At 42.2% G+C, this 26,106-nt stretch overlaps 1 protein-coding gene across 2 annotated transcripts in view; it reads right to left on the bottom strand.

The window, feature by feature from the left end:
- Positions 1 to 26,106, bottom strand: part of il1rapl1a (interleukin 1 receptor accessory protein-like 1a) — a 250,090-nt gene that overhangs the window by 17,002 nt on the left and 206,982 nt on the right. For both annotated transcript variants that reach the window (XM_058082066.1, XM_058082067.1), the window contains one exon: positions 3,652 to 3,784. In XM_058082066.1, the coding sequence (XP_057938049.1) occupies positions 3,652 to 3,784 (133 nt within the window). The remainder of the gene's footprint in view (positions 1 to 3,651; positions 3,785 to 26,106) is intronic.

Raw genomic sequence — 26,106 nt, 5'->3', positions numbered from 1 at the left:
AATTAGGTCAGAGCCATATTGATCACCACCTTGAAATATGCGGTGCCAAATTTGTTTTGCTAATTTATTAATGCTCTGCTCGCTATGCTAATGTCCAGTCATCCATGCTATGATAGCCACTCTGTCCAAATGAGAATTTATGGCTGTAGGAACAAGCTTTCCTGGATCGATAAGATCCAGAGTTGGGTGTATAAATGGCAGGCGTCTTTCTCTAAAAGTGCAGTTTTGATGCATTTGTAATGAAGGCCAAGTGTGTGGATGCCAGCAACTTGGCTGTAGGATGAGTGCGGTTGTTCATGCATCCCTTCTCTTAAGTGTCCTCCTCCATGTCTCTGACTGACTTTATGAGAGTAAACTCAAGGTCTTAACTGGCGGGAATAGGGGGGGAAAAAAAGCCTGATGGTAGCAGCATTAGTAACGGAGGGTTATTGATCAAATACTTTATTGATGCACTACATGGAATATGGGCGGCACGGCGGTCGAGTGGTTAGCGCACAGACCAGGGTTCAATTCCACCCTCGGCCATCTCTGTGTGGAGTTTGCATGTTCTCCCCGTGCATGCGTGGGTTTTCTCCGGGTACTCCGGTTTCCTCCCACATTCCAAAAACATGCTAGGTTAATTGTCGACTCCAAATTGTCCATAGGTATGAATGTGAGTGTGAATGGTTGTTTGTCTATATGTGCCCTGTGATTGGCTGGCGACCAGTCCAGGGTGTACCCCACCTCTCGCGCGAAGACAGCTGGGATAGGCTCCAGCACCCCCGCGACCCTCGTGAGGAAAAGCGGTAGAAAATGAATGAATGCATGGAATATTAGACTGCATTCACAGACCAGATCAAAACTAAAAGAAAAATAAACAGCTACTTTGTGCTACAGTGGTGTGGAATCGAGTCATGTGACTTGGACTCTTGCACAAAGTCAGCTGGGATAGGCTCCAGCATACCCCCGCGACACAAGTGAGGATAAGCAGCATAGAAAATAGATGGATGGATAAAGTTTACTTTCTTTTTCTATGTATCCTTTACTGTACAGTCTTTGGTCACATGACAGAAATACCAGTTTGAATGCTAAGCGAACCAAAAAGTATTTTTGTTTTATTTTCCGTCTGTACTGAACCTCAAGTGTGAACACAGCCTTTGTGTGCATTTGATCTTCGGGGGAATCCTTGGAGCAGGAGAGAAGTGTGAGTGGGTTTAAAAGCAGATTTATTTCCCTCACCATATTCATACTGCAGCACAAACACATCCCAGATGCGTCTTGGTTACGCTCTCCCTCCATGAACTCGCTTGCAATCTCTCATCCGCCCTCGTCCTCTCCCGCCCATCTGTATGCCGTGTTAGGTGGGTACGGGGAGGGAGATAACAAAAGTGGCGGCGGTGTGAAAAATGGTGGTTGTTAACCATCTGACAGGGGCTGTCTCCCCAGAGCTGTAGCCTCTCCAAACAGCCTTAATGGGAAACATGCACACGGAGCGGCCAATGGACTTGTTTAAAATGTGTTCTATCGTGCCGGGAGGGAAGACGCATTTTAAATGAGCTCATTTTGGACATCTTAGAGACAGCGCAGGAAAAGTGAGGGCTTTTTTTTTTCTGATGGGTGAATTTTATGCTGCTCGGCTGGAAGCGGATCGGAACTTCCTGTTTAACAGCGTGTTGAACAACAATCTGTTCAAGGGCTCGGCATAAAAACTTCACAGTTTTCCACGTTTGCAAAGGCCATACATGGATAGAAATAAGTCATTTTATAACTGTTCTTTTAAAAAAAGTTTGAAAAAGACATTCATGTCTTATATTCAGGGTCGTCCGTAATGTTATGTTCGGTTCAATACAATTTTTCGTTAATGATGAGATCACTGAAGCAGTCATTTAACAGAGTAGCTAATAAAAAGATTTTTTTTAATGTAATCTATGACTGATATTTAAAACAGGATTGAAAAATGAGGGGTTGCATTATATTATACTCTCATGTCCTCCTTCACTGCATCCATAAACCTCCTTTTTGGTCTTCCTCTACGCCTCCTACCTGGCAGCTCTAAACGCAGCATCCTTCTACCAATATATTCACTATCTCTCCTCTGGATGTCCGAACCATCTCAGTCTGGCCTCTCTGACTTTATCTCCAAGGCTTCTAACATGTAATATCCCTATGATGTACTCCTTCCTGATCCTATCCATCCTGGTCACTCCCAATGAGAACCTCAGCATCCTCATCTTTGATACCTCTGCATTCATTCATTCATTCATTTTCTACCACTTTTCCTCATGAGGGTCTCGGGGGTTGCTGGAGCCTATCCCAGCTGTCTTCGGGCGAGAGGCGGGGTACACCCTGGACTGGTCGCCAGCCAATCACAGGGCACATATAGACAAACAACCATTCACACTCACATTCATACCTATGGACAATTTGGAGTCGCCAATTAACCTAGCATGTTTTACCCGGAGAAAACCCACGCATGCACGGGGAGAACATGCAAACTCCACACAGAGATGGCCGAGGGTGGAATTGAACCCTGGTCTCCTAGCTGTGAGGTCTGTGTGCTAACCACACGACCGCCGGATACCTCTGCAGTTTATCTAAATGTATGATTTTGAAAATAGATTATTCATATTATATGAACTACTATACTATATATACTATATTAACATAACTATTTCTGTACATACCCTGGCGTATGCATCGGTATGAGCAATGTGATACCTTGTGTTGGGCACCACAGCAGCACTCAGTAAGTGAACCAGCATGTATTTTCCCAATAGATATCCTAAAAGACAAGTGCTTTACAGTCTTTGCTACATATCCATACGAGTGGAGAAATGAAATGGTTTGCATGTTTCAGCCTATTGACTCCCCATTACACCCCAATTTAAACCGACAATTTTCCCACAGATGCATTTGCTTCATTCCGAGCAGCTGCTCGCTTTCAGTTCATTTTGCTATAATGTCGACTTGACTTGCCTCTTTGGATCGCTATTCATGAATTTAAATGAAGAAAATACATGTTGCCTCAGTTGCACAGTATATTTGCATACTGATGTCAGTCTTGCTGCAGTGCTACATTGATTATAAGTCCTCACCTCAACTGCATTCGCCAGCAAAGTACTGTCACAAGACCAATATAGAAAATACAGTAGAACTGTGTTGCAGTGAAGGATGCACTCACAAAGCCTATGAACACATATGTAAAACAAGATTGCTTCAGGGACTACTACCTAATTCACTGTATCGCTCACATTGTATTGATACCCATTAGTTGACTAGTACCGTAAAAGCCAAAAATAAAACGTGTATGTGGAATTGTTAATACTATACTTCTTTTTACACTTATGTAACAATATATATTTTATCAAAGGATTGTGTGAGACCCATGTGCAGCGTTATTCACCGTGCAGTGTTTTGTCGTTATTAGATAATATTGTACTGACCCAAATCAGCATAGAAGACGACAATGAGTACAATTGATAACTCTGCTTCATTGATCAGCATTATCTTAAAATCAGCATCAAGACTTGCTGACAAAGTGTGAGATATTTTTTCTTCTAGCAGAATAAAGAATCATTCAGAGAAAAGTCGTTTTGTATGTGTAATTGCCTAGACCCCAAATATAAGACGACCTCTTTCTGAATTTTTAGGGTTTTTAGGGTTTCCCCTCACTTGATTTCTGTCTCCTGTACTCGTTCTTCATCCAGATCCTCGATGAACTTATCTCCCTTCATCCAGTAGATGAGCGGGCTGACGTCTCCGCTGTAGCCGAAAAAGGCCCGACACGTCAGGTTGAGAGCTCCTCCTGCAAAAGACCAAAGACCACATTTAAACATCTCACATTTACGATATGTTGCGTTTGTTGGCCAACCTTAGAAAGACATTGTGGACATATTTGCAACTCAGACTCGGACTTCATATGTTTACATGCACATCGGTCTAATTCCTGCTATAGTTTGTTTTCTCCATTTTTACACGCACAACCTCTAGTTCTATCACGGGTCAAACAAAGCATGGTTTGTCGGTGAGAATAGCAAACTTTTACTCCTTTTCTGGTGTATTTAATGTTGAGGCTGCACCATTAGTTCTCCACAGAGACTGGCGCATTGGTAGGAAGCCTATGCTGCTGATCGATCGACTGAAGCACATGCCAGAGGGATCTGGAAATTGAATAGTCTTTGTGTGTTAATCCGATTTTTCAAAAGTTAATGCGGTATTTTTTTTCGTTTTGTTTTAATGGATGTACATAAACGCAGTGATGTAGTCTGCAATATGTACCATAGCTGCATGAGACATCGTTTTGGTCCGGCATCATACCTGGGTGAGAGACCCTCATGTCAACAGCGCACACATAAGTGCACTTAAATGACGCCGCGCAAAATGTAATGAACACACGAGGGCACTCAACAGCTTCCTAAGCCCCCCTTGGAGACCACACGAGGGAAAGAGGGAGGCCACGGGAAGTGAGGGGAGGCTGACGATGACATTATTTTATTTAGAGCTGCTGCTTATGAAGGAAGGTCAGGAGTCTGATTGATTATTTCTCTCAACAGACAGACAAGCTTCATATGGAGGGTGAAAAAAAAAACGGGGGGAGTGATGTGCCATTACGGACAGATTCAATAACATTAAGATAATGATGGTGTTTTCTGTAAAGGATCATCGTCATCAGTGAGGCTGATTAACGGCAAGGTCGCCATATTCTGCTTCTTCTCCTCTCCAAGATGCATAGCTGTACAGAGCAACATGTAAACAACACACAGATGAGGCGGGCTCATAAGTCATGAGGGGAAGAAGGATGAGGAGGATGACGATGAGGAGGTGGAGGAGGAGGCTCCTCTAGGGAGAGCCATTGCAGTGATGTTATTTGAGAGGAATAATGAGGGGGGAAATATATATATATAGGTAGAGGGCGCTGTTCTACTGCATTTGGTTGCACCTCATGAGATCACAAATTCTGCCTTTGCACAAATAACTCTGCTGTTTTGATTGACAAGGCGTTCATTAGCTCTGCCAAGAAGGTTATGTATTCATCAGCATGGATTTGTCGGCACAAAAAACAACAAAAAAAGCACGTTATAATAATGTAATGCAATAATCTAATGCCATTGTCATTAACTGATGTTTAAAAGAAGAAAAGGCTGATTTAAAAGTACAAAATAGTGACTCACAATCAGTTTGATGTGTGTGTTTTTTTACCGTCTCTAACGGGAATGACCACAACATCTCCAATGCCATTGTGGAAATTTGTGGGTAGCAACTTGGCATTTTAACCCCAAAGGATGAAACAAGCAGCTTCTCCGCATGATGTTATTGTCTGGGCCCATCTTTGACCCCGATGTGACATCAGAATATAATAAGATAACTGTATTTGTATATTGTGTTTCAAATAAAAGAAATACAATTGTGGGCTGCACGGCGATCGAGTGGTTAGCGCAGGGTTCAATTCCACCCTCGGCCATCTCTGTGTGGAGTTTAGTGGAATATAATATACAGTGGAACCTCGGTTAGCGTACGCCTCAGCGTGTGTTTTTTGGTTAACATACACAGAAATTTTACCCCGGTTTACATACGTTTTCCGGTTAGTGTATATACTAACACAGTTACGCAACATGTCTCTGCTTTTCCTTTGATCATGACTATAAAATAACCCACAGTGGAGCTAAAGAAAGTAGCAAGTTCCAGCATTCCAGCACTCCCGTTTCCTCCCACATTCCAAAAACATGCTAGGTTAATTGGCGAATCCAAATTGTCCATAGGTATGAATGTGAGTGTGAATGGTTGTTTGTCTATATGTGCCCTGTGATTGGCTGGCGGCCAGTCCAGGGTGCCTCCCGCCCCCAAACAGTAGAAAATGAATGAATGAAAATACAATTGGATGTACTGTACTTGTAATACAAATGTGTGTATTTGTTTATAATTGCTTTGGACAGCGTATCACTGCAGGCATAATGTTGTGCTTTAGTAATGACAGTAATGATTCCAATGCACTCCAGGGCCAGTTATCTATATTGACACCTAAGTCTCTCAATGATTGCATGAATAATGACTGAAAAACCTGTAAATGAAGTGAGAAGCGGGGCTCACAGTTCAGATAAATCATCAAATTCAGGACCACTAGTTGTGTGGTCAACCTATTTAACAAAATCGATCATCCAGTGTGGCGACCTTTGAAAGCCTTCCCCTACCACAAACATATTCTGCAACTTTTTTTGTCTTTAAGTAAAGTTTTAAAACGTGCATGCATGGAAGACGTCGGAAACTACACAGGGTGTAGCAGTGATAATGTCTGTGAGGAGCCCTGGTTGACATTTCCAAAGTTCAACAGCCTCTCTCTCTGAACTTGGTATTTGTGCACAGTCGGGTTCTACAAGCGGCGACAAGCTGCTCCTACAGAATATAAACTACTCACGTGCACACGCTTGCATGTATAGGCTTGGGTGCGGCGTGCTCTTCGCTCGGCAAACACTTGATTTGTGCAGCAAACATGCAAATAAGCGACACACTGTGCAGCTGCATGTGTCACAGCTGCAGCATATCCCTTCTCTGTTTATCAGCTGTTAGTTAATCCCACACATCAGTTGAGCAAATTAGACGTGCCGTGCCGCGTGGAAGCCATGACCCCCGCTGAGGAAGTCTTCCGCCGAGCACAATGGGGACGCAAGGAAATGATGGAGGGTCTCATGCTGCTTCTGGTATGGATGCACATGAAGCCTTAATGCTCCCCTTTTGTTGCAACCACAACATTCTAGGATGAGAAGATGATGACAACACCACAAAAGGGGTTTTGGGCCATTACACCCGTTCCGTCTAGCCTTTCCCATTCACCCTTATGATATATAAGCAGTTACAGATGTGTTTTTTATTGCAGTGGCGAATTGGGATTTTTTTTTTTTATTACTCTGCCACATTTGGCTTTAGGGAAGAACTCAGTGGCAAAAGTGATTGTATCTCGCAATCAAATACAAGCACCTTAATACAATATAAGCCGACTTCCCTTACGAAAAGAAAATATATTTATCAATATATTACTTTAAATATATTGTATTATATTATAATATATTATTTTCCATTATATTTTCCAATACATTATATATTATAAATATATATATAAAATATATTTTTGGGGGCGGCACGGTGGTCTAGTGGTTAGCGCGCAGACCTCACAGCTAGGAGACCAGGGTTCAATTCCACCCTCGGTCATCTCTGTGTGGAGTTTGCATGTTCTCCCCGTGCATGCGTGGGTTTTCTCCGGGTACTCCGGTTTCCTCCCACATTCCAAAACCATGCTAGGTTAATTGGCGACTCCAAATTGTCCATAGGTATGAATGTGAGTGTGAATGGTCGTTTGTCTATATGTGCCCTGTGATTGGCTGGCGACCAGTCCAGGGTGTACCCCGCCTCTCGCCCGAAGACAGCTGGGATAGGCTCCAGCACCCACGCGACCCTCGTGAGGAAAAAGCGGTAGAAAATGAATGAATGAATATATTTTTGTACATATATTATACAATATATTATATATTCATGTAATATATAGCAATATATTGCAGAATATACAAATGATTGCCGCTTTCAATATATTGAAATATATTAAATCCAAATATATAATATATGAGTTTATATATCCTAAATTATATGCAATTTTATATATGTAAAAATATAGTCCTTTTTTGGTCTTGATCACAAGATATTTTTTATATGTATCAATATATACACATATATGATCAATGCATATATTGCAATATATTGGAAAATATAAACATAAGATCCCATATATGGAAATATATTTCCTAATACATTGCATTATATTTGGCAATATACTACAATATATTTTTTTTCCATAAGGGTTTCTCTGTCCTTTCTTAGTTTTTCCGCTTCTTAGTTTTCTAAATATTTGCTTCCCTAACACTGCTGTCCCATAAAAATGCTGCCGGATGTGAGGCGTCTCACAAAATGGGCAATAAATAAACAGCATTATTACATCACACTCTACATTAAATATACCTCCAACTCCCACTACTTGCAAACAAATCCAGTCAGCACACAGGCGCAATAACGCCAAAGTTATTTAAAGTGCCACTTCTATATCTCTCTCTCTCGCTGCACCCTACACAAATATTGTGTAACTACAGCTGGGGTTTAAATCGATGGGGAGGAAAAAAGCGGCGGCAAGGCTTTAGAGAAGGATGTAGAAATATTAGCCAGGCATAGATGGAAGGCTGCTTTACATATGGTTCACATGACTCGGTCATTAGCCTGCGGGCCAGAAGCGCTACAATGCACAGGCGGTTTAAAAGTGAGCAGATGGCGAGACCGGGACAATGAGGTGAATAATTTGCACACTATCACGTTACAGGGTAGGAGGAGGCGGAGTCTTTTTAAATCCCTCTTATCTCCTGTTGCAGTGCCATTGTTATACTATTACTGTTAAAACCAGCGGCCTGTATTAAGAGTGAGCTATATTAAACCAGCCAAGCTTCACTTTTTAAAGGATGCTGAGTGCTAAAAGCCTGTCCTGAGAATGAGGTTACGCACGCTGCTTTAGCCTCTTTTGTTTTTAGCTTTTTAGTAGTCAGTGCCTACTAAATGTTTATTATTGTTATTCATTCATTCATTGATGGCTGCTCTGTGGCTTAGTGGTTAGTGTGTTGACCACAGATGTGGAAGATATGGGTTTGTATCTGGCATTTAGACATCTCCCTGTGTGTGTGGAGGGTTTTCTCCGGGTACTCCGGTTTTTCCTCCCACATTCCAAAAACATGCCAGTTTAATTGGTGACTCCAAATTCTCCATAGGTATGAATGTGAGTGTGAATGGTTGTTTGTCTATATGTGCCCTGTGATTGGTTGTCGACTGCCTCAAACCTAAAGTCAGCTGGGATTGGGCATTTTATTGAAACCGCCGTTTTCCCTGATTATCATGAAATTTGGTGAACCCATCCATCCTGGTAGGACACAAGACACACAAAAATGCCCCAAGAACCCATGAATGAAAACAAACAGGACATCTGCCATTTTGGGGCAAAAATCAGGAGTCATATTTGCACAAAGTAAAGTATTTTTTGCCATCGCTCTCCTTCGTTTTGTATAAATAAGATTCTCTCAGATGAACACACATTCCAGAAACAGGCACTTCAAGTCAGACTTGGCAAAGTTGACTATAGTGTTCATATTTACTGGATTTAAATGCTGCATTACAGGATTTGATGTGAAGAAGTATTCTGTTACTTGTGTGTATGGAACAGATCCATGTGAAGTGTGTGATTGACAGCCTCCCCATGGCTAAGAGGTGGTCACGACACCTGTTGAAGAGCTGGGCTAAGTTACCTCCTATTTCTGTCCGTCTTCTGAAGCCGTTTCCGCACGTGACGTGACATACTTGAAGTTTTTTTTTTTGCCAGAAGTGTGAAACACGATGTCTGTCGTGCTCCTGTTGCGTTCCCCATGAAAGGAAAAGCAACCTCATTGCATTGCCCATATATGGTCCCGATGCAACAGTGGAAAAAACTTTTAGCTTTAAAAACCTGCTGAAAACGATGAACTCACAAAGTTTCAAGTCACAATTATTTAACACAAATGTAGAAGGAAGTTAGACAGACAGCTGCTAAGCTGTATTCCTGCCACAAAAAAAGTACATGCTTATGTTTACCGAAAAAATACTACTGTTTAGTTTAAAGTATATTTGAATTTTAATATGCCCTCTTAAACCAGGAACTCCTTTCAATTTCCTTTTTTGGTCCATATCGCCCAACCCTAGGATGAACAAACTATCTGGCTGAGAAAGAACAAACAATAATTACTATTATTGGTTTTGGTCTTGTTATTAGTGGTTAGCGCGCAGGCTTTACAGCAAGGAGACCTGAGTTTGATTCCACCCTCGGCAATCTCTGTGTGGAGTTTCCATGTTCAAAACATACTAGGTTAATTGGCGACTCCAAATTGTCCATAGGTATGAATGTGAGTGTGAATGGTTGTTTCTCTATATGTGCCCTGTGATTGGCTGGCGAGCAGTCCAGGGTGTACCCCGCCTCTCGCCCGAAGACAGCTGGGATAGGCTCCAGCTAACTAAAGAAATAAATAACTACCTGGTGCACCACGTTGATATAGTAATAAAAATACCAACTCAACTCAATTACTATCAAAACAACCGACTAACTAACAAAACAATGAGTTTATCAACTAAAGGTGTATTTTTTTTATTATGTCTTCGACAATCAGGAATCTGCATTTCAACTAAATCTCTCTCTAGCTGGCTTCTCTGAACTCGTTTGCCAATCAGAAGGCTAAAAAAGTTTTTCTTTCCCAGTCGAGGATGAGGAAAATGGAGTGGCGAGATGAAAACACAATGATGGAACATCGTCCGAGTGAGAAGACAAGAGAAAGAAGATATGTAGCCGCACATACGCCTAAAGTCAATGTCAATTCTCATTTAATCTCCCTCCTTTTAGACTACACTGTGAAAGGTCCGCTTCTCTTTCGTAGGCTGCTTTTTGGAGTTGTTTGTGCATCAGCAGTGCTACAGTCACACACTGTGGTGGTATGGAGGGGTGGGGTGGGGGGTGGGGGGGGGGGGGGCAACAATACAAAGTCATATCACACTCCAGAAGATATAACAACTCTATTTCAAGGAGGGCAGCGACTGACACTAGAAGCTGTTCATGTCATGTTCTGGCCCTCAAAATGCATCTATAGGAGCTCCACATAAACACAAAACAAACTTGACACTGTAACAACACAAATATTATGACAGTTAAAGTGTTTTATCTGAAGTGACACCCTGGCAGCCAAAGCAGTGATATCCTTCTTCCCCACGAGATATAAAAGCAGCTAACCTGCAAGCGATGCTGTCGCTGGTTTTCGCAGTACGGGGCTCATGTATAAAGAAAGCTGCTTTGTGCCGTGTTCTGCCCGCAGTATCTAAAGGCTGTCTGCACACGTGTTCAATAACGGGAGATACATCCATCTGTGTAATTAAAAATTGATGGATCACTGTTCACAGGTGCCTGTTGGGGAAGTCCCCCGGTGCATGTTGAATAATTACAATAATCCATACATTTTCTTCACATAAGGCCAACATTTGACTTTATTTTGCTGGTATTTAGAAGGGAGATCGGTGCACATTTATTTTTGCTGGTTTGCAAGCTAGTACATCACGGAACACCAAAGACTTGACCTCAGCCAACATCCATCAATCCATCCATCCATTTTCTGGACCCTGGACTGGTCGCCAGCCAACCACAGGGCACATATAGACAAACAACCATTCACACTCACATTCATACCTACGGACAATTTGGAATCGTTAATTAACCTAGCATTTTTTTGGAATGTGGGAGGAAACCGGAGTACCTACGGAAAACCCACGCATGCACGTGGAGAACATGCAAACTCAACACAGATATGCCTGAGTGGGGAATCAAACCCGGTGCTAACCACCGCCTGTGCGCTAACTATCTGATCTGTTTGAAAAGTGGGACATTCTTATGTTCCAAAAAATCGCTAAGGTCAAAGGTTGTCTAATGACAGGAATGTTCTACTGTTTTTGAGAAACTTACCACAAATGACTCGGATACTTTTTAAGGACCTTCTACAAAAGCACCGGTCTTCTATATTGCAGGAGCGCTCTGCTGTTTTTAAGGATCTACTGTAAAACAAAGTACATTACAAAAACAAAGATCATCTATATGAAATAAACCCTCGAAAAAAAAAAGTTCACATCAGTCTTTCAACATCTGTATTTCACTGGCCGTAGGTTACCATGACAACAAGCACAGCAGTGCTGGTTAGAGGCGGGCTAGGATGTAGTGCTAAAGACAGGAAGTGCGTGCACCAGCGGCAGGCAGCAGGATGCAAGACAGCTCTAATTTGGAGGCGAGCCAACAATCTGTGTCACCACAATGCAGCTTTTTAGCACGTTTTACAATGCGTGCTGCAAATCAGCGCCCGGCCTTGTACTCACTGCGATTACAGCAAAACAGTGGCAACGTTTACTGTACACTGGACAACGGATATAAAGGACAATTCCAAATGAGCTCATATTTCATCTAGAGTGGCCCTCAGTAGAACTGAGACCTACGCCAAGGCTGCACAATCCTAATTTGGGTCTGCACCAAAACATACATCTTCATAGATGTGTTCAATATGCTTTACAATCGATGTGTTATTGTTTGAGAAAGTGAGGGATCCACTCCTTTGTTTGTTTGGATGATCTCCAAAATGTAATGGTCCTTGGCCCATTCCCCCAACCATCTACAGCGATACCTTCCTTTTTGTTAGCACGTCTGACAAAAAACAAACCGGAGGACTTTTTCCCTACAAAATCATGTAAATCTGATTTATCAGTTTAATTCATTCATTCATTCATTTTCTACCGCTTTTTCCTCACGAGGGTCGCGGGGGCTGCTGGAGCCTATCCAAGCTGTCTTCGGGTGAGAGGCGGGGTACACCCTGGACTGGTCGCCATCCAATCACAGGGCACATATAGACAAACAACCATTCACACTCACATTCATATCTACGGACAATTTGGAGTCGCCAATTAACCTAGCATGTTTTTGGAATGTGGGAGGAAACCGGAGTACCCGGAGAAAACCCACGCATGCACGGGGAGAACATGCAAACTCCACACAGAGATGGCCGAGGGTGGAATTGAACCCTGGTCTCCTAGCTGTGAGGTCTGCGCGCTAACCACTAGACCGCCGTGCCGCCCATTTATCAGTTTCAGACACACAAAAATAGGTACTGTATTTTCCGGACCAAAAGATGCACTACAATCTAGTGCATCTTATGGTTTATGTAATTAACCCTTGTGCACATACAGTCTACAAAAATAAAGGCAACACAAGTTAATCTTCTCCCAAATCCATCCCCAAGTCCCCATCTTCTGTATCTGAATTGAACCGCTGACCAATTTCGCCATCAAACGTGCCGGGTTCCTTTTCATCACTATCGGACTCAGTCTTGTTATCAGGTGGCTGTTCAGCAATGATGCCGGCTTTCACCAAAGCTCGGACAACAGTTAAAGCAGATACCTTAGCTCAAGCCTCCACAATCCATTCACATATGGTGGTGTGATTCACCCGGCGCTGCCTCCCGGTCTTAGTAAAGGTGTGTTCGCCGTCTTTAATCCCTCGCTCTCACACCGCTCGCAACTTCACTTTGAACGGCCTGTTTACACCAATGTCCAGCAGTTCTTTGTTAATCCTCCTGGAATGATGGCAAGCTTTGAATTCATTTGCTTCACTTGGTTTTTCACACTAGCAGAGAGATGGGCACAAAGTTGGTTTTGCAGCAGAAACAGTCCGACAGTCAATCAAGCGGAGCTCTTACCCAGTCGTACAATTTTTTTTTACAGATTTTGAAACAGTGCACACATAAGGCGCATCGGATTATTGAAGACTTTTGTTGGCCAAGAAGGCGAAGAGTGACATGTGTTACACTACATATGCCAGTGGTGTTCAAAGTGCAGCCTGGGCGCCATGTGTGGCCAGGCAGTGTTAAATTTAATAAAATTATATTAAATAAGAGCTGGCTACACGGTGTACGAGTGGTTAGCGAGCAGGCCACATAGCTAGGAGACCCGGTTTTGATTCCCTGCTCGGGCAGAGTTTGAATTTCCTCCCCGTACTCCGGTTTCCTCCCACATTCCAAAAACATGTTAGCATGCTAGGTTAATTGGTGACTCCAAATTGTCCATAGGTAAGAATGTGAGTGTGAATGGTTGTTTGTCTATATGTGCCCTGTGATTGGCTGGTGACCAGTCTGGGGTAGTCTGGGATAGGGTCCAACCCTAGCAAGGATAAGCAGTACAGAAAATGGATGGATGGAGAAATAAGAGCCAGCTAAGAACATTAGAAATGAGGATTAAGTGCTCACTCAAAATAAAAAGTTTAGTCACAACTGGACTAAGAAATAACTTATGACTACTATTGTACCCTATGATATATATTAACAACTGATGAATGAAATTCAGGACACCATGGTTCTCAGCCTTCTTCTTCAAGTTATATGCAATACCTCGTGAACTAAGGTGGTCAATGAAAAGATGAAAGCTAGCCCTGGAACTCCAACACCTCAGCGTCAGTTCTTATTTTGTCCTTTCTCCTGAGAGAAGCCATTAATTACCGCTAGATGCCCGAGAGCTCTCATGGAAACCGCTTCTCTCTTATTGGCTCCTCCCCACTCATTTGTTCTACATGGCGTCCAACGGGGGAAATGTAAGCCTTTAATTACAGATGGAAATTTGGGGGCTTTGCGAAACAGGTAGTCGGCGCCCTGGCTTTTACCCACCTTCTTTTGTCTACTAATTGTCACTTTAGGATGACATAATAGGCGACGTGTCCGAGGCCACGGAAGACTGAGGGGCCCGTTATACCATGAGAGATACCGCTGGGGATTATATGATGACGATATGAATAATGCTCTTTTATCTTTCTAGCATTTTATTACAGAGTGCAGGATAAGCATTCCCAGCATCTTCAAGCTCAGATTTAAACTTTCTCCGCATCCCCCATGCGGAATTCCTCCATCTTCAGCATGCTGCTTTATTGTACTCCACCATGTTGTGATTGGTTTTGATGAAATGACTCTGTGGTTGACAACATGCTTCTCCAATATTCACTCTATCTACTGTAAATATTCACAACTGACCACCAATTGTGAACTGAGGAGGTTTTATCCTGTAAACGACCCTGCTATATTTACTTTGTTGACTGTTGGGAGGAAGGCTATGGATCTCCATGTGTAGTTTTTTCCCATTGGGAAAACTGGGTCGGTGGCTATGGTTTTGGCAGGCAATTTGTGGAATGCCGTTTTTGTTGCCTCCACTTTTGAATAAATTCAGCATCCTTTGTCCGTGCCGATGGACTCACCTGACTCACTTGGTTTGAAGTCAAACTATTTTGTACAAGGTAAGGAGTCGGAGCCACAAGTGGTGGGACACTTACATGAGTAATCAGTTCCAAAACACTGTTTTTCGGATCCCTTGTCCGCCATTTTTCTTCACGGCTATCTATTTTGGTAAGAAGTTTGTCAGTATTCAATGACGTATAGCCAGTATATATGTGACCCAAACTCTCAGACTGCAGTAGCATCGGACGTATAGCAGATTTAAGACCGCATACCAAGGAGGCTTGAGTCACGTTTGAAAAAAATTTAATTGTACTGTTCACACAAAACAAACACAGGTCATGGTCAGTATGCTCCATTTTGTCATTTACACACACACACACACACACACACACACACACACACACACACACACACACACACACACACACACACACACACACACACTTACTACCTCACACACACGTACACTGATATTGGAGAAACATACCAAAAACAATACCCGACTCTCTTTCGATACGCCACATGACCAAATCATTCCCCACTACTTTACATTATTTGGATCATAATATTGTATTGAGTATTTGTAGAAAAAAAAGATTACAAGTTAAAATCTGAGGCAACGTGCAAAGAAGAATTCTACAGTGAATAACAAACATACAGAGTAAGGAACTGGCGACTCTCCAGGGTTGCCGCAGGCCAATTAAATGGCAGCAAATTTAACGCTTGGCGAGGAGAAATCACTTTTAACGAATGACCCGAGAGTCGGTCGGCTGCAGGCGCTGACCCACTGACCAAAATGCCAAGTGAGACTAGATGACTTTATGGAAATGGAGGCTAACAAAGCGAGAGCTGGTCGGACACAAGCGGTAGAATCCCAGTTACTGTCAACGCAGAGGTCCTTGAACCGCAATGAATAGTGTTGGTTTGGAATTTAGACTACCACATTTTTGATAACTCAAACCAAATCGAATCATTCGGCAACATCAAAAATGTTCAGGATAACCTACATATATCCTGGCCTCCGACTGACACAGAATTCCCAAATTTTCCACAAAAAAATTCTCATTGGAAATTAACCAAGTTCCACTTTTCCCAAATGATTCTAACATTTACAACCTTAAAAAATGTCCAGCTTTCCCCAAAATTCCACATTTTCTGTAACCCAAATTCAATTTCATCTGGACATTTAGTACTCCTTTGCCATCTTTTTTCAACTTACTGTATTCCAACCATTGTAACATCAACATATTTAGCTCATTCGGGACATTCAGGTTTAAAAAATTCCCGGTTACCCAAAATTCCACAATTTCCAACCCCAAATGTCCCATTTAAATGGATGGTATTTCCCCCATTTCTCCCCCACTCTAGCATTTGAGCTAACAATCTTTCACATTCAGAACTCCCACTTTTCCTGTGATTTTTCTTTTTCCATACACCACGTCAGCTCCGCTTCAGCCACTCAGCTTTTATACACAACAATTTTTTACAAATGTTCAATATAGACAGAGCTTTTCCAGTATATTGTCCTCCCCAAGTGGCCATTACACAAAATGTAATTTGCCTGAGCAGTTCTTCATAAAACCGTGTGAAGGGCTGCAGCCTGAATCAAAGAGGATTCAGATCTAAGAATGCTTGGTGGTACGCACTCTCCGTACGGTAGTTGTGTTACATCTTCTAAACACACTCTCTGGGGCTTTTCACATACTGCTGGCTTAATGCACGTACCCCCGTCGTGAGAATAGAACATCTGAAGGAATTAATTTCACTTTCATCTTGTTTTTCTATGCGCAGCATCCCTCTGTTTTGTGGCCAGTCTTATTCCGTGCCATTTTTTTTTTTTTGTAGGTTATCATGTACTCGTTTGTTTTAACCAATGCCTTGGCTATGCTTAAAAAACGTCTTACCACCTCCCCTCTTTTTCTCATTAGACGTCTTCTAAAATTACGTACATATCTCTTTAGAATTCAACCTAGTGCCATTTTTTATGCCAAAAGATTGTCAACCTCAGCCAAGACACCTGAAACTGACATTTTGATTATCATTTACGTAAAGGCTTAAATAATATTTAGAAGCTTTGCACTGCTACTTGTCTGATATTTTTAAGGATTGGAAAATAAGACACCAGTGGAGTTCAAAAAATGCAATTCAAACATCCTATAACAGGAGCAATCTGCTGTTTTTAAGGACTTACTGGAAAAAAAAGCGCTCATCAAAGATCCACTATATAACAGGACTGACAGGACAGGAACACTGCCGTTTTTGATGATCCTATATCAGTCACTCAACTGGTAGGTTGCCCCGATGTCTGGGGGGTTGGGTGGAGACTTATACTCATTTTTGGGCCTGTGTATCAAGTTGTGGACTCCTATAAAGCAGCTACACACGATAACCCACATAAAAAATGTTCCACATCTTTTCCTGAATTAGAGCAAATTAGAGCAAATGCTCTGATTCAACTTGCCAGATGTGCCATGTACTGAAAATGTTAACAGCTCATTTTTGTTCAAATAATTTCATGTTTGTGGATAAAAACTTCCTGTTCCTGAAACGAACATTACACTTGTTTGTACTGTTTTATTTTAGTTTTATTTAGCACTACATCAAATTCAACTGAACTTTACTGTCTTTGAGTTCATTCATTCATTCATTCATTCATTCATTTTCTACCGCTTTTTCCTCACGAGGGTGGCGGGGGGTGCTGGAGCTTATCCCAGCTGTCTTTGGGCGGGAGGCTGGGTACACCCTGGACTGGTCGCCAGCCAATCACATTCATACCTATGGACAATTTGGAGTCGCCAATTAACCTGGCATGTTTTTGGAATGTGGGAGGAAACCGGAGTACCCGGAGAAAACCCACACATGCACGGGGAGAACATGCAAACTCCACACAGAGATGTCCGAGGGTGGAATTGAACCCTGGTCTCCTAGCTGTGAGGTCTGCGCGCTAACCACTAGAACACTAGAAAAACAAAAAATCTCAACTTGTCAGTAAAGGGTGATGGAGTGTACTGCGGCGAAACTTCTTCTGTTTTTAAGGACCTAATAGGAAAAAATCAAAGATCATTTACATCACAGGATCACCCTGCTCTTTTTGAGGCTCCACTGAAAAAAATAGTAGTCAAAGATCACCTATATGAGAGAAGTGATCTGCTTTTTCAAAGATCTACTGCAAACGCCCTTGTCAAATAACTTCTATATTACAGAAACGCTCTGCTCTTTTTAAGGACCGACTGCTGAGTCAAAGATCCTCCACATGACAAGCGCTCACCTTGTTTCATAAACCTTTTGCAAAAAAAACGTTTGTCAAATATCCTTTATCTATACACTGTTCTTTTTGATGACCTACTAAAATCAGGTGTCTGTCCTGTAAAGATCCTCTATGTGACAGGGTTGCTCTGCTGTTTTTAAGAATCTGTTAAAAAATGTTATGCGCTTACAAGTTTTAAAGATGTCCGATCTTTTCACTAAGTTGGAGTCGGAGCTCAGGCCATCGCTGAGGAAGAAGCCTATTGCTAAATGTAAACCCACACTGACAAATGACAAAGAGTTTACACTGATGATGTCTCTCGGTACTTGACAAGCAACCAGCTAATTCCACTCTGGCAAAGAATATACCAGTGGGAACTGCACAGAGGCGCTTCTTAGGACGACATTCAGCCAATCAGAGGAGCGACGAGGGAGTGCGGTAGGATGTTAATTACCACGGTGATTTCCTAAGAGAAGCTGGGCTAGCGTCTACACTGAATATAGTCTTCATGCTAAGGCGGAGCTGCACTTCAATCAGAGTCTCCTTGAACCCCAAAAGAGATTAGCAAAAAGGTGCGCTAAACAAATCTTGACGACGACAACTCATTACTCATTTTACATCTTCTCTTCTTGGCTACACTTGATGATGGAAGACATTCATTCTTGCCAGGACCTCATTTAGAGGGACATCAAATGGCAACAAATCATGTCCCATTTTCACATCCTGTCCCTTAGGCTCATTACCGACAATACAAGTGCCATGCGGTTTCTATAGTAACACAAATGTGGCATTGCCTCCTCAGTTCATCGATGACAAAACAGGGATTATCTTCTGTAATGTGTACACCAGGGTAAGAAAACAACATTATGTTGGGCTGGAGATGGAGTAAAGTACACTTTAAACACCTCCAGGCACAATGCTGTATCTTATCATTTACACAAGTCACAAGTTCCGATCTTCTTCTTTCTCATTGGGTTTTTTCCTTCAGGGGTCGCCACAGCAAATCAATCTCCTCCATCCAACCCTGGCAGCTCTAAACGTAGCATCCTTCTACCAATATATTCACTATCTCTCCTCTGGACATGTCCCAACCATCTCTCTGACTTTATCTCCAAGGCCTCTAACATGTAATATCGCTCTGATATACTCCTTCCTGATCCTATCCATCCTGGTCACTCCCAAAGAGAACCTCAGCATCTTCATCTCTGCTATCTCCAGATCTGCTTCCTGTTTTGTTACTAATATATCAACACTTGGGGGCTTGGTATAGCTTAAAATTAGCATCATAATTCCTCTGTTGTTTGCTAACATGCTACAACCTTTGAGGCACTTTTCCCCTCCAGCAGGTCAGTGTTGAGGCTGCATTTTTCCAGGTCACTGGTGTGTGTGTGTGTGTGTGTGTGTGTGTGAATGACCGGGTGAAAAACTCACTTTTATATATATTAATGTACAGTAAAGCTCCAGGGTTACGTCCTCTATATAATATATAGGCCTATAAAAATGTCTATTTCTGACAAACGGCTCACTCCCCCCACCTCCAAAGCCTCCTGTCATGTTCTCCTCTGCAAAGCTTTAACATTTGCAATAAAAGAGAAGAGATTGAGCTACCACAATACTCCCCTTCTTTCTTCAATTTTGACTCACAAAACAATTCAGGTTTCAGCCTAAATTTGCTTCACACTTATTAAACACGTTTAAAATATGAAATGTGTAGGCATTTACCACAAATGGATGATTATGTAAGATAATTCAGATAGATTGTTGCCATTCAAAACACACAACTATGGTGCATTCAAGGGCCGCTGTAAAAACCATGGAGTTTGTAACACTGGTGTTATGTTCTGCTGGGGGTTCCTCTGCTGCCAGTCTGTTCTCTCTTGCAGTACACTGCTGGGCGTTGTGGGGCGGAGCCACCTTTGCACACCTGGGAGCAATCTTTATGAGGCCATCTGAAGCCTCGCTTTCACTCTCACTCGTCGCCAGATTGTTGCAAGTAAGTCCTATTGCCTGCTTCAAGCATACCTCTCCGTTGTTTATTGCTATTGCTTGTTGGCCTCGCCATTACTCTGGACTTTTGTCAGTACTTTTTGTTAGCATTTACTTATTCTTGGCAGAAGCTCCTTTTGTTTATCAGTATTCCTGAGGCTTCGTCCTGGTTTAGTGTTGTACTGACCACTTTTTCACTCCTCGTGAGTGCGATTTTTGTTATTTAACATTGTAAAACACATTTTTACCGTCTCTGCTCTGGGGTTCCACTTCCAGCTTGGAGCCATACAGGTGGTATAATATTCATAAATAATTACCAACTTATGGTGTATGGGTTTTCTGCAGAAAAACAGGCTATTTTGAAAGAAAAAATAAAAAAAATAAATTTTTAACCAATTTGTGGGGCTGTGAATGGTGAATGGCAACCGTGCGGGTGGATCCACTGTGCTGTGATTTTTTTTTTAAACCTTTAAAGACAACTTTAGTTTCAAGGCAAAATGGGAGATGAAAGCCAAAAACAAAAAGACTTGATTCTTGGTTAGTTCATTTAAAATTGGCCATCACATCATCAAAAAGTTAAATTTTATCTCGGTCAAGGCCTCTCAAAGTCTAGACAACATATTAATTACATCCGGAGTCGGAGGCATCAGGCCTCACGCATGCGTGATCCATGTCCCCGTTGAATGCAGAGAGGTGTAGAGCTCCACTATGTGCTCAGTGTGTCATTGGAGCGAAGCTGAGCACTGGCTGCTTGTGATTGCTTTGGTGGGGGGCAGACCTTTTGGTTTCACCCCGTTCTGCTGGCTGACAACAGAACTGCAGAATAAGATGTGCTTTCACTTTTAATTTTCCAAATACCAGAAGTCTCCAATGACGCAGGGAAAAGCCCCTTGATTTGTCGCTAGTCGCTTTTGAGGAATTATGTTATCAAGAGGAAAGTCACAAGATTTTGCTAAAAAGTCTGTACACAGATGTGATCATGTAATCATACAGACCCATATATAAGGTGGTTTCTTTATCCTGGAACAATGTCTGACAAAGACTTTATTCTTATTTAGTCTTATTCTGTGTCTCCAGATTTATTATAAAAAAAAATAGATTATGGTCGGCACGGCGGCCGAGTGGTTAGCGCGCAGACCTCACAGCTAGGAGACCAGGGTTCAATTCCACCCTCAATTTCTCCCCATGCATGCGTGGGTTTTCTCCAGGTACCCCGGTTTCCTCCCACATTCCAAAAACATGCTAGGTTAATTGGCCACTCCAAATTGTCCATAGGTATGAATGTGAGTGTGAATGGTTGTTTGTCTATATGTTCCCTGTGATTGGCTAGCGACAGTCCAGGGTGTATCCCGCCTCTCGCCCGAAGACAGCTGGGATAGGCTCCAGCACCCCCCGTGATCCTCGTGAGGAAAAGCGGTAGGAAATGAATGAATGAATTAAAAAAAATTAAACAAATTAAAACAAATTAAAAAAATCCATCCATCCATTTTCTGTACCGCTTATCCTCACAAGGGTTACTGGGTGCTGGAGCCTATCCCAGCTGTCTTCGGAGGAAACCGGAGTACTCGGAGAAAACCCACTTCCCAATCAACTACATGGATAATGACAGTAAAAATGATGTGAATTTGAAGTACCCACTAGTCATTGCGTAAATGTTCCATTGTAAGACAATGACTAACACCTTCGGGCAATTAGTGTGCAGTTCGAGTCTCACTCCGTGAATCTGTCAGTTGAAACGTGTTGCCTTGTCTGAGTAAAAAAGTACTTTCATGCAAAGAGGAGAACTGAATAATTGGGAAGTTTTGTATTTTTTTGTTCTATTCAATGCTGAAATGTGAAAGATTTGCACACTTGAATTTGCGCCCCACCAAATGACAGCCTTGCCAGCGTCGAACTCGCACGCCACACATCTCTGCTGAGGTGAAAATATAATTGCTTGTCACAAACCAGAAGAAGACATTTTACTTCCAGTACTCTAAATGCTCTTTGTTCAAACTGTTATAGTTCGACATTTTGTGCGACTTTCTGCTGAGGAGGCAACAAGCCACAAAAACCTTACATTTATTTAGTAAGTGTAGGAAAGAACTTTATGTGTTTAGTGGAGAGGTTTGTTAGTCATATATTCTGTTGTTGTCATTGCTCTATGCATTTTGATCGTAATGTATTTGTACTCTAACTGCTGTGATGTTTTAAGGACATACTGCAAAAAAACGGCAGTCGAAGATCCTGTATATGACAAGCTGCTGTTTTTGAAGACCAACTGCAAAAGCACTAGTCTGCTATATCATATTGAAAAGTCACGTTTGTCTGATATATCAATAAATAATATACATCCATCCATCTTCTTACGCTTTTCCGAGGTTGGGTCGTGAGGGCAACAGCTTAAAAGCAGGGAAGCCCAGATTTCCTTTTCCCTGGCTACTCCATCCCACTTCTCCCAGTGGATCCCGATGCATTCCCAGGCCATTTGAGCTTTGGCTAGTGACCGAAAAATAAATAAAATATATTTATTCACGGGCTGGTGAACCACGAGTGGTTAGCGCAGACCTCACAGCGAGGAGACCCGAGTTCAATCCCACCCTCGGCCATCTCTGTGTGGAGTTTGCATGTTCTCCCCGTGCATGCGTGGGTTTTCTCCGGGTACTCCGGTTTCCTCCCACATTCCAAAAACATGCTAGCTTAATTGGCGACTCCAAATTGTCCATAGGTATGAATGTGAGTGTGAATGGTTGTTTGTCTATATGTGTCCTGTGATTGGCTGGTGTACGCTGCCTCTCGCCCAAAGACAGCTGGGATAGGCTCCAGCACCCCCGCGAACCTCGTGAGGAGAAGCGGTAGAAAATGAATGAATGAATGAATATCTACTCACCTCATTCAGCTATTGTGGATCTAACTTGGCTTGTCAATTAGTTTTGTTCTGATCAACAAATCGGAGTATGGAAAAAAATCTGTCCCTCTGAGCGAATCTGATGTCTGATCGATAAAAAATTACTAATAATGTGTGTGTGTGTATGACATGGCCGAATCACTGTGATTTGTAAAGCAGTCTGGGTGCAAAGAAGTGAGCAGAAAAAAACCTTGCTTAAGATGACTTGAGGCAATCCTAATGCCTGTGCAAATAAGAAAAGCTTGACTTCTTATTAGTAAGTATTTTTCGCAGCCATTTTATTTCTCCCACTCTGGCAGAAAAACAGTCCCCGGCAAAGCTCAAGCTGGTTAAAAGGTCATCTGAATTTAAAAGCAAAGGTGTTTAGATGCAGAAACATCAATGCAATTTGAATATTTATGTATTTTTTGCTTAAGGTTCAAATCCAATTCCAAATGTGGTCAATATGCTAGTTAAAATGCAAATGATCACGCAGTATCTGAAACGCTACGCATTTAAACAAGTTTATTTCTCTTATATTTCCTTACCACAGCCTCCTCGCTCCCTGTCACTTATATCTGTTTTTATCCCCTTCTTCTTTCTCGGAGAACTGCAGCATTTAGCCTGTGTGGAATCTTGCCGCAGTACTCTCTCAGAATGCTAATATGCTGGGCTGATGTGGGTCAGGACTTAATCCTGTAGAAATGATTATCACTGCACGACTGGAACTTGTGCTGTAGGATATCATTACCATTCTGCACTTTTATGCCGCACTATTGCTTTCCCCCCACTAAGACAATCACATCACCACAGTGAAAAAGTGGGAATAAGGAGGATATATACGCAATATACATTAAACATACCACTTGAGAGGTATTTATGCTGTTTTCATTCACTAAATGTATATCTGTGATACAATGAGGCTAAATAAGTGGCATTTTTGCATCAAGGGAAGATGACAAAAGTAGTAGAAGTAATAGTCATAGTATGCAATTAAGTAAACATGCCTCAACAATGTCATAGTGCATATTGTAATAGGACATTTTGTTGACTACTCGTCTAAGTGTCCTCCAACTGGGCATGTTAACAGTTTTATTGGGGTGGACCATTTCTCCCAGAGAGATGGAAATAGGTTGATACCTGTTGCCATGTAGCTACGCCACTGGTGGGGTCGCCGTGGCCACCATTGGCCACCCCGCACACAAGGCTTGCTTTTCTTGCTTTATGAAGCTTTCTTGTAAAAATAAGTGGTAACTGAAACATACAAATGCAAACTAGCAGTAGCATGAAGCTAGCGAACAAGTACAACTTTTGAAATAGAAAATGCATCTATGTAAGTGCTTTATACACCAATATACTTACAAAGACGATAATTTCCCAAAAAATGAGCGTTTAGAGCAACTTTCAGCATGTTTATGAGGTTTTCCGGTTAGTTTCTGCCATGAGGCCAGCCCGCTTTTCACCGAGAGAAAACGACAAAGCTTGTCTATATGCGAGAGCACTCACTCTCTAGTGGCCCAAAACGATACTTTCTATAGAAGATGTCTCACTCTGTAAACTTTTTAACCTTAGCGTTTTTAACAATATTTATTAGAACTTTTAGCTATTTATTACTTTCATTTCACATTAATGGGTTTTTAATGGGTTTTCTCCGGGTATTCCGGTTTCCTCCCACATTCCAAAAACATGGCGACTCCAAATTGTCCATAGGTATGAATGTGAGTGTGAATGGTTGTTTGTCTATATGTGCCCTGTGATTGGCTGGCAACCAGTCCAGGGTGTACCCTGCCTCCTGCCCGAAGACAGCTGGGATAGGCTCCAGCACCCCCGCAACCCTGCTAAAAGAACAATGTAGGAAATCAATAGAATTCAAGCTATCTTGTGAACTTGTAGCTGAGAATTATCTCAAGACTAACCATCCCATTCCTCAACACAGATTTGGTCTCTCTCTCTGACAAATGAAGACATTTGTCCGGTTCTGATAAAACTGCATTCACGACAGAAGCATATAAACAAACCTATTAACCGTTGCCTTCAATGACACTACTAGCTGCCGCATGTGAATAAATTCAGATTAATCTACTCATTTGGAGTCCACAGAATCTAGAATCAGCAAGATGGATTTGCAAGACTGTGAACTAGCATATAGTCAGTGACCTTGCAATATTACAACATTAGCTTGAGCACTCACAAGGGTACAAGCCATCACTAAACCTTTTTTTTTTTTTTTTTCAGAAACAATCAACCGTGGCCTCTGCAAAGCAGCCGCCACAGCCTGAAGGAGATGAGCTCAAGCCGGAGAACAGGAGAATGACATCAGGGGCGAGATAGCCGTGAGCTTTTATCTTCAAGTGTCTGGTGCTCTCGCCCCCAGGACCGCCGGTGAAGGAGGCTCCTGCCATGGCGTTCTTCATTTGATGAAAAAGTCAGCGCAGATGCACATCAAACCGTGAGGAGAAATCGGTGGATGTGGCTATTTAGGGGAACGTGTGGGAAGAAAATGGGTCGATGGAGAACTCATCAGACTGCAATGATTCTTGACTCAGCCATAGCGATGTGTGTTTGACGATGTGTGTGTGCATGCTATCAATTCACACATAGAGCCAGAAAAGCCGAGGGGAGGCGGGGTCTAGATAATGGAAAAATTAAGCCCAATAGGAAATACTAATATTCCTCGAGAACTGTACACATTAGAAGGAAATGCTTGCCCCTGCACCTACGATGAAAAGCAATACTTTTAATTATTTTGTATTGCTTAACTGTCCAACTACTGAACCTTTAGTGCATACATAAAGTCCAACCTTGCCACATTAAGATTGCATGAGCGCCATTAAAACAACGACTCTCCGGTGAGGAGGATGCATGAAGTGAGGAAACCTCAGCAAGGTTTAATTTAATTTCACTGCTGCTGGGCTGCAGCAAAGGTGAGCTGCAATGAAAACGTGGGTCAAGGCTATATATATTTGAGTGGAAGAAGTTCCACTATGCTGATGAAAGAAATATGCCGGTTGTAAATGTATCGTGGGGTGTGTCGAGAACAAAAGAATATCAAGAAAATCACGAATCCATGGGGTCTGGATCTTCTTCTTCTTTCTCTTTCGGCCACAGCAAATCAATCTCCTCCATCCAATCCTGTCTTTTGCATCTGACTCTCTCACACCAACTACCCTCATGTCCTC

Source organism: Doryrhamphus excisus, chromosome 9 (genome assembly GCF_030265055.1).
Source record: "Doryrhamphus excisus isolate RoL2022-K1 chromosome 9, RoL_Dexc_1.0, whole genome shotgun sequence".
In the NCBI taxonomy this organism is placed as follows: domain Eukaryota; kingdom Metazoa; phylum Chordata; class Actinopteri; order Syngnathiformes; family Syngnathidae; genus Doryrhamphus; species Doryrhamphus excisus.
The sequence above is the reverse complement of the archived record's forward strand: the minus strand, read 5'-3'. Positions and strand labels throughout refer to the sequence as shown.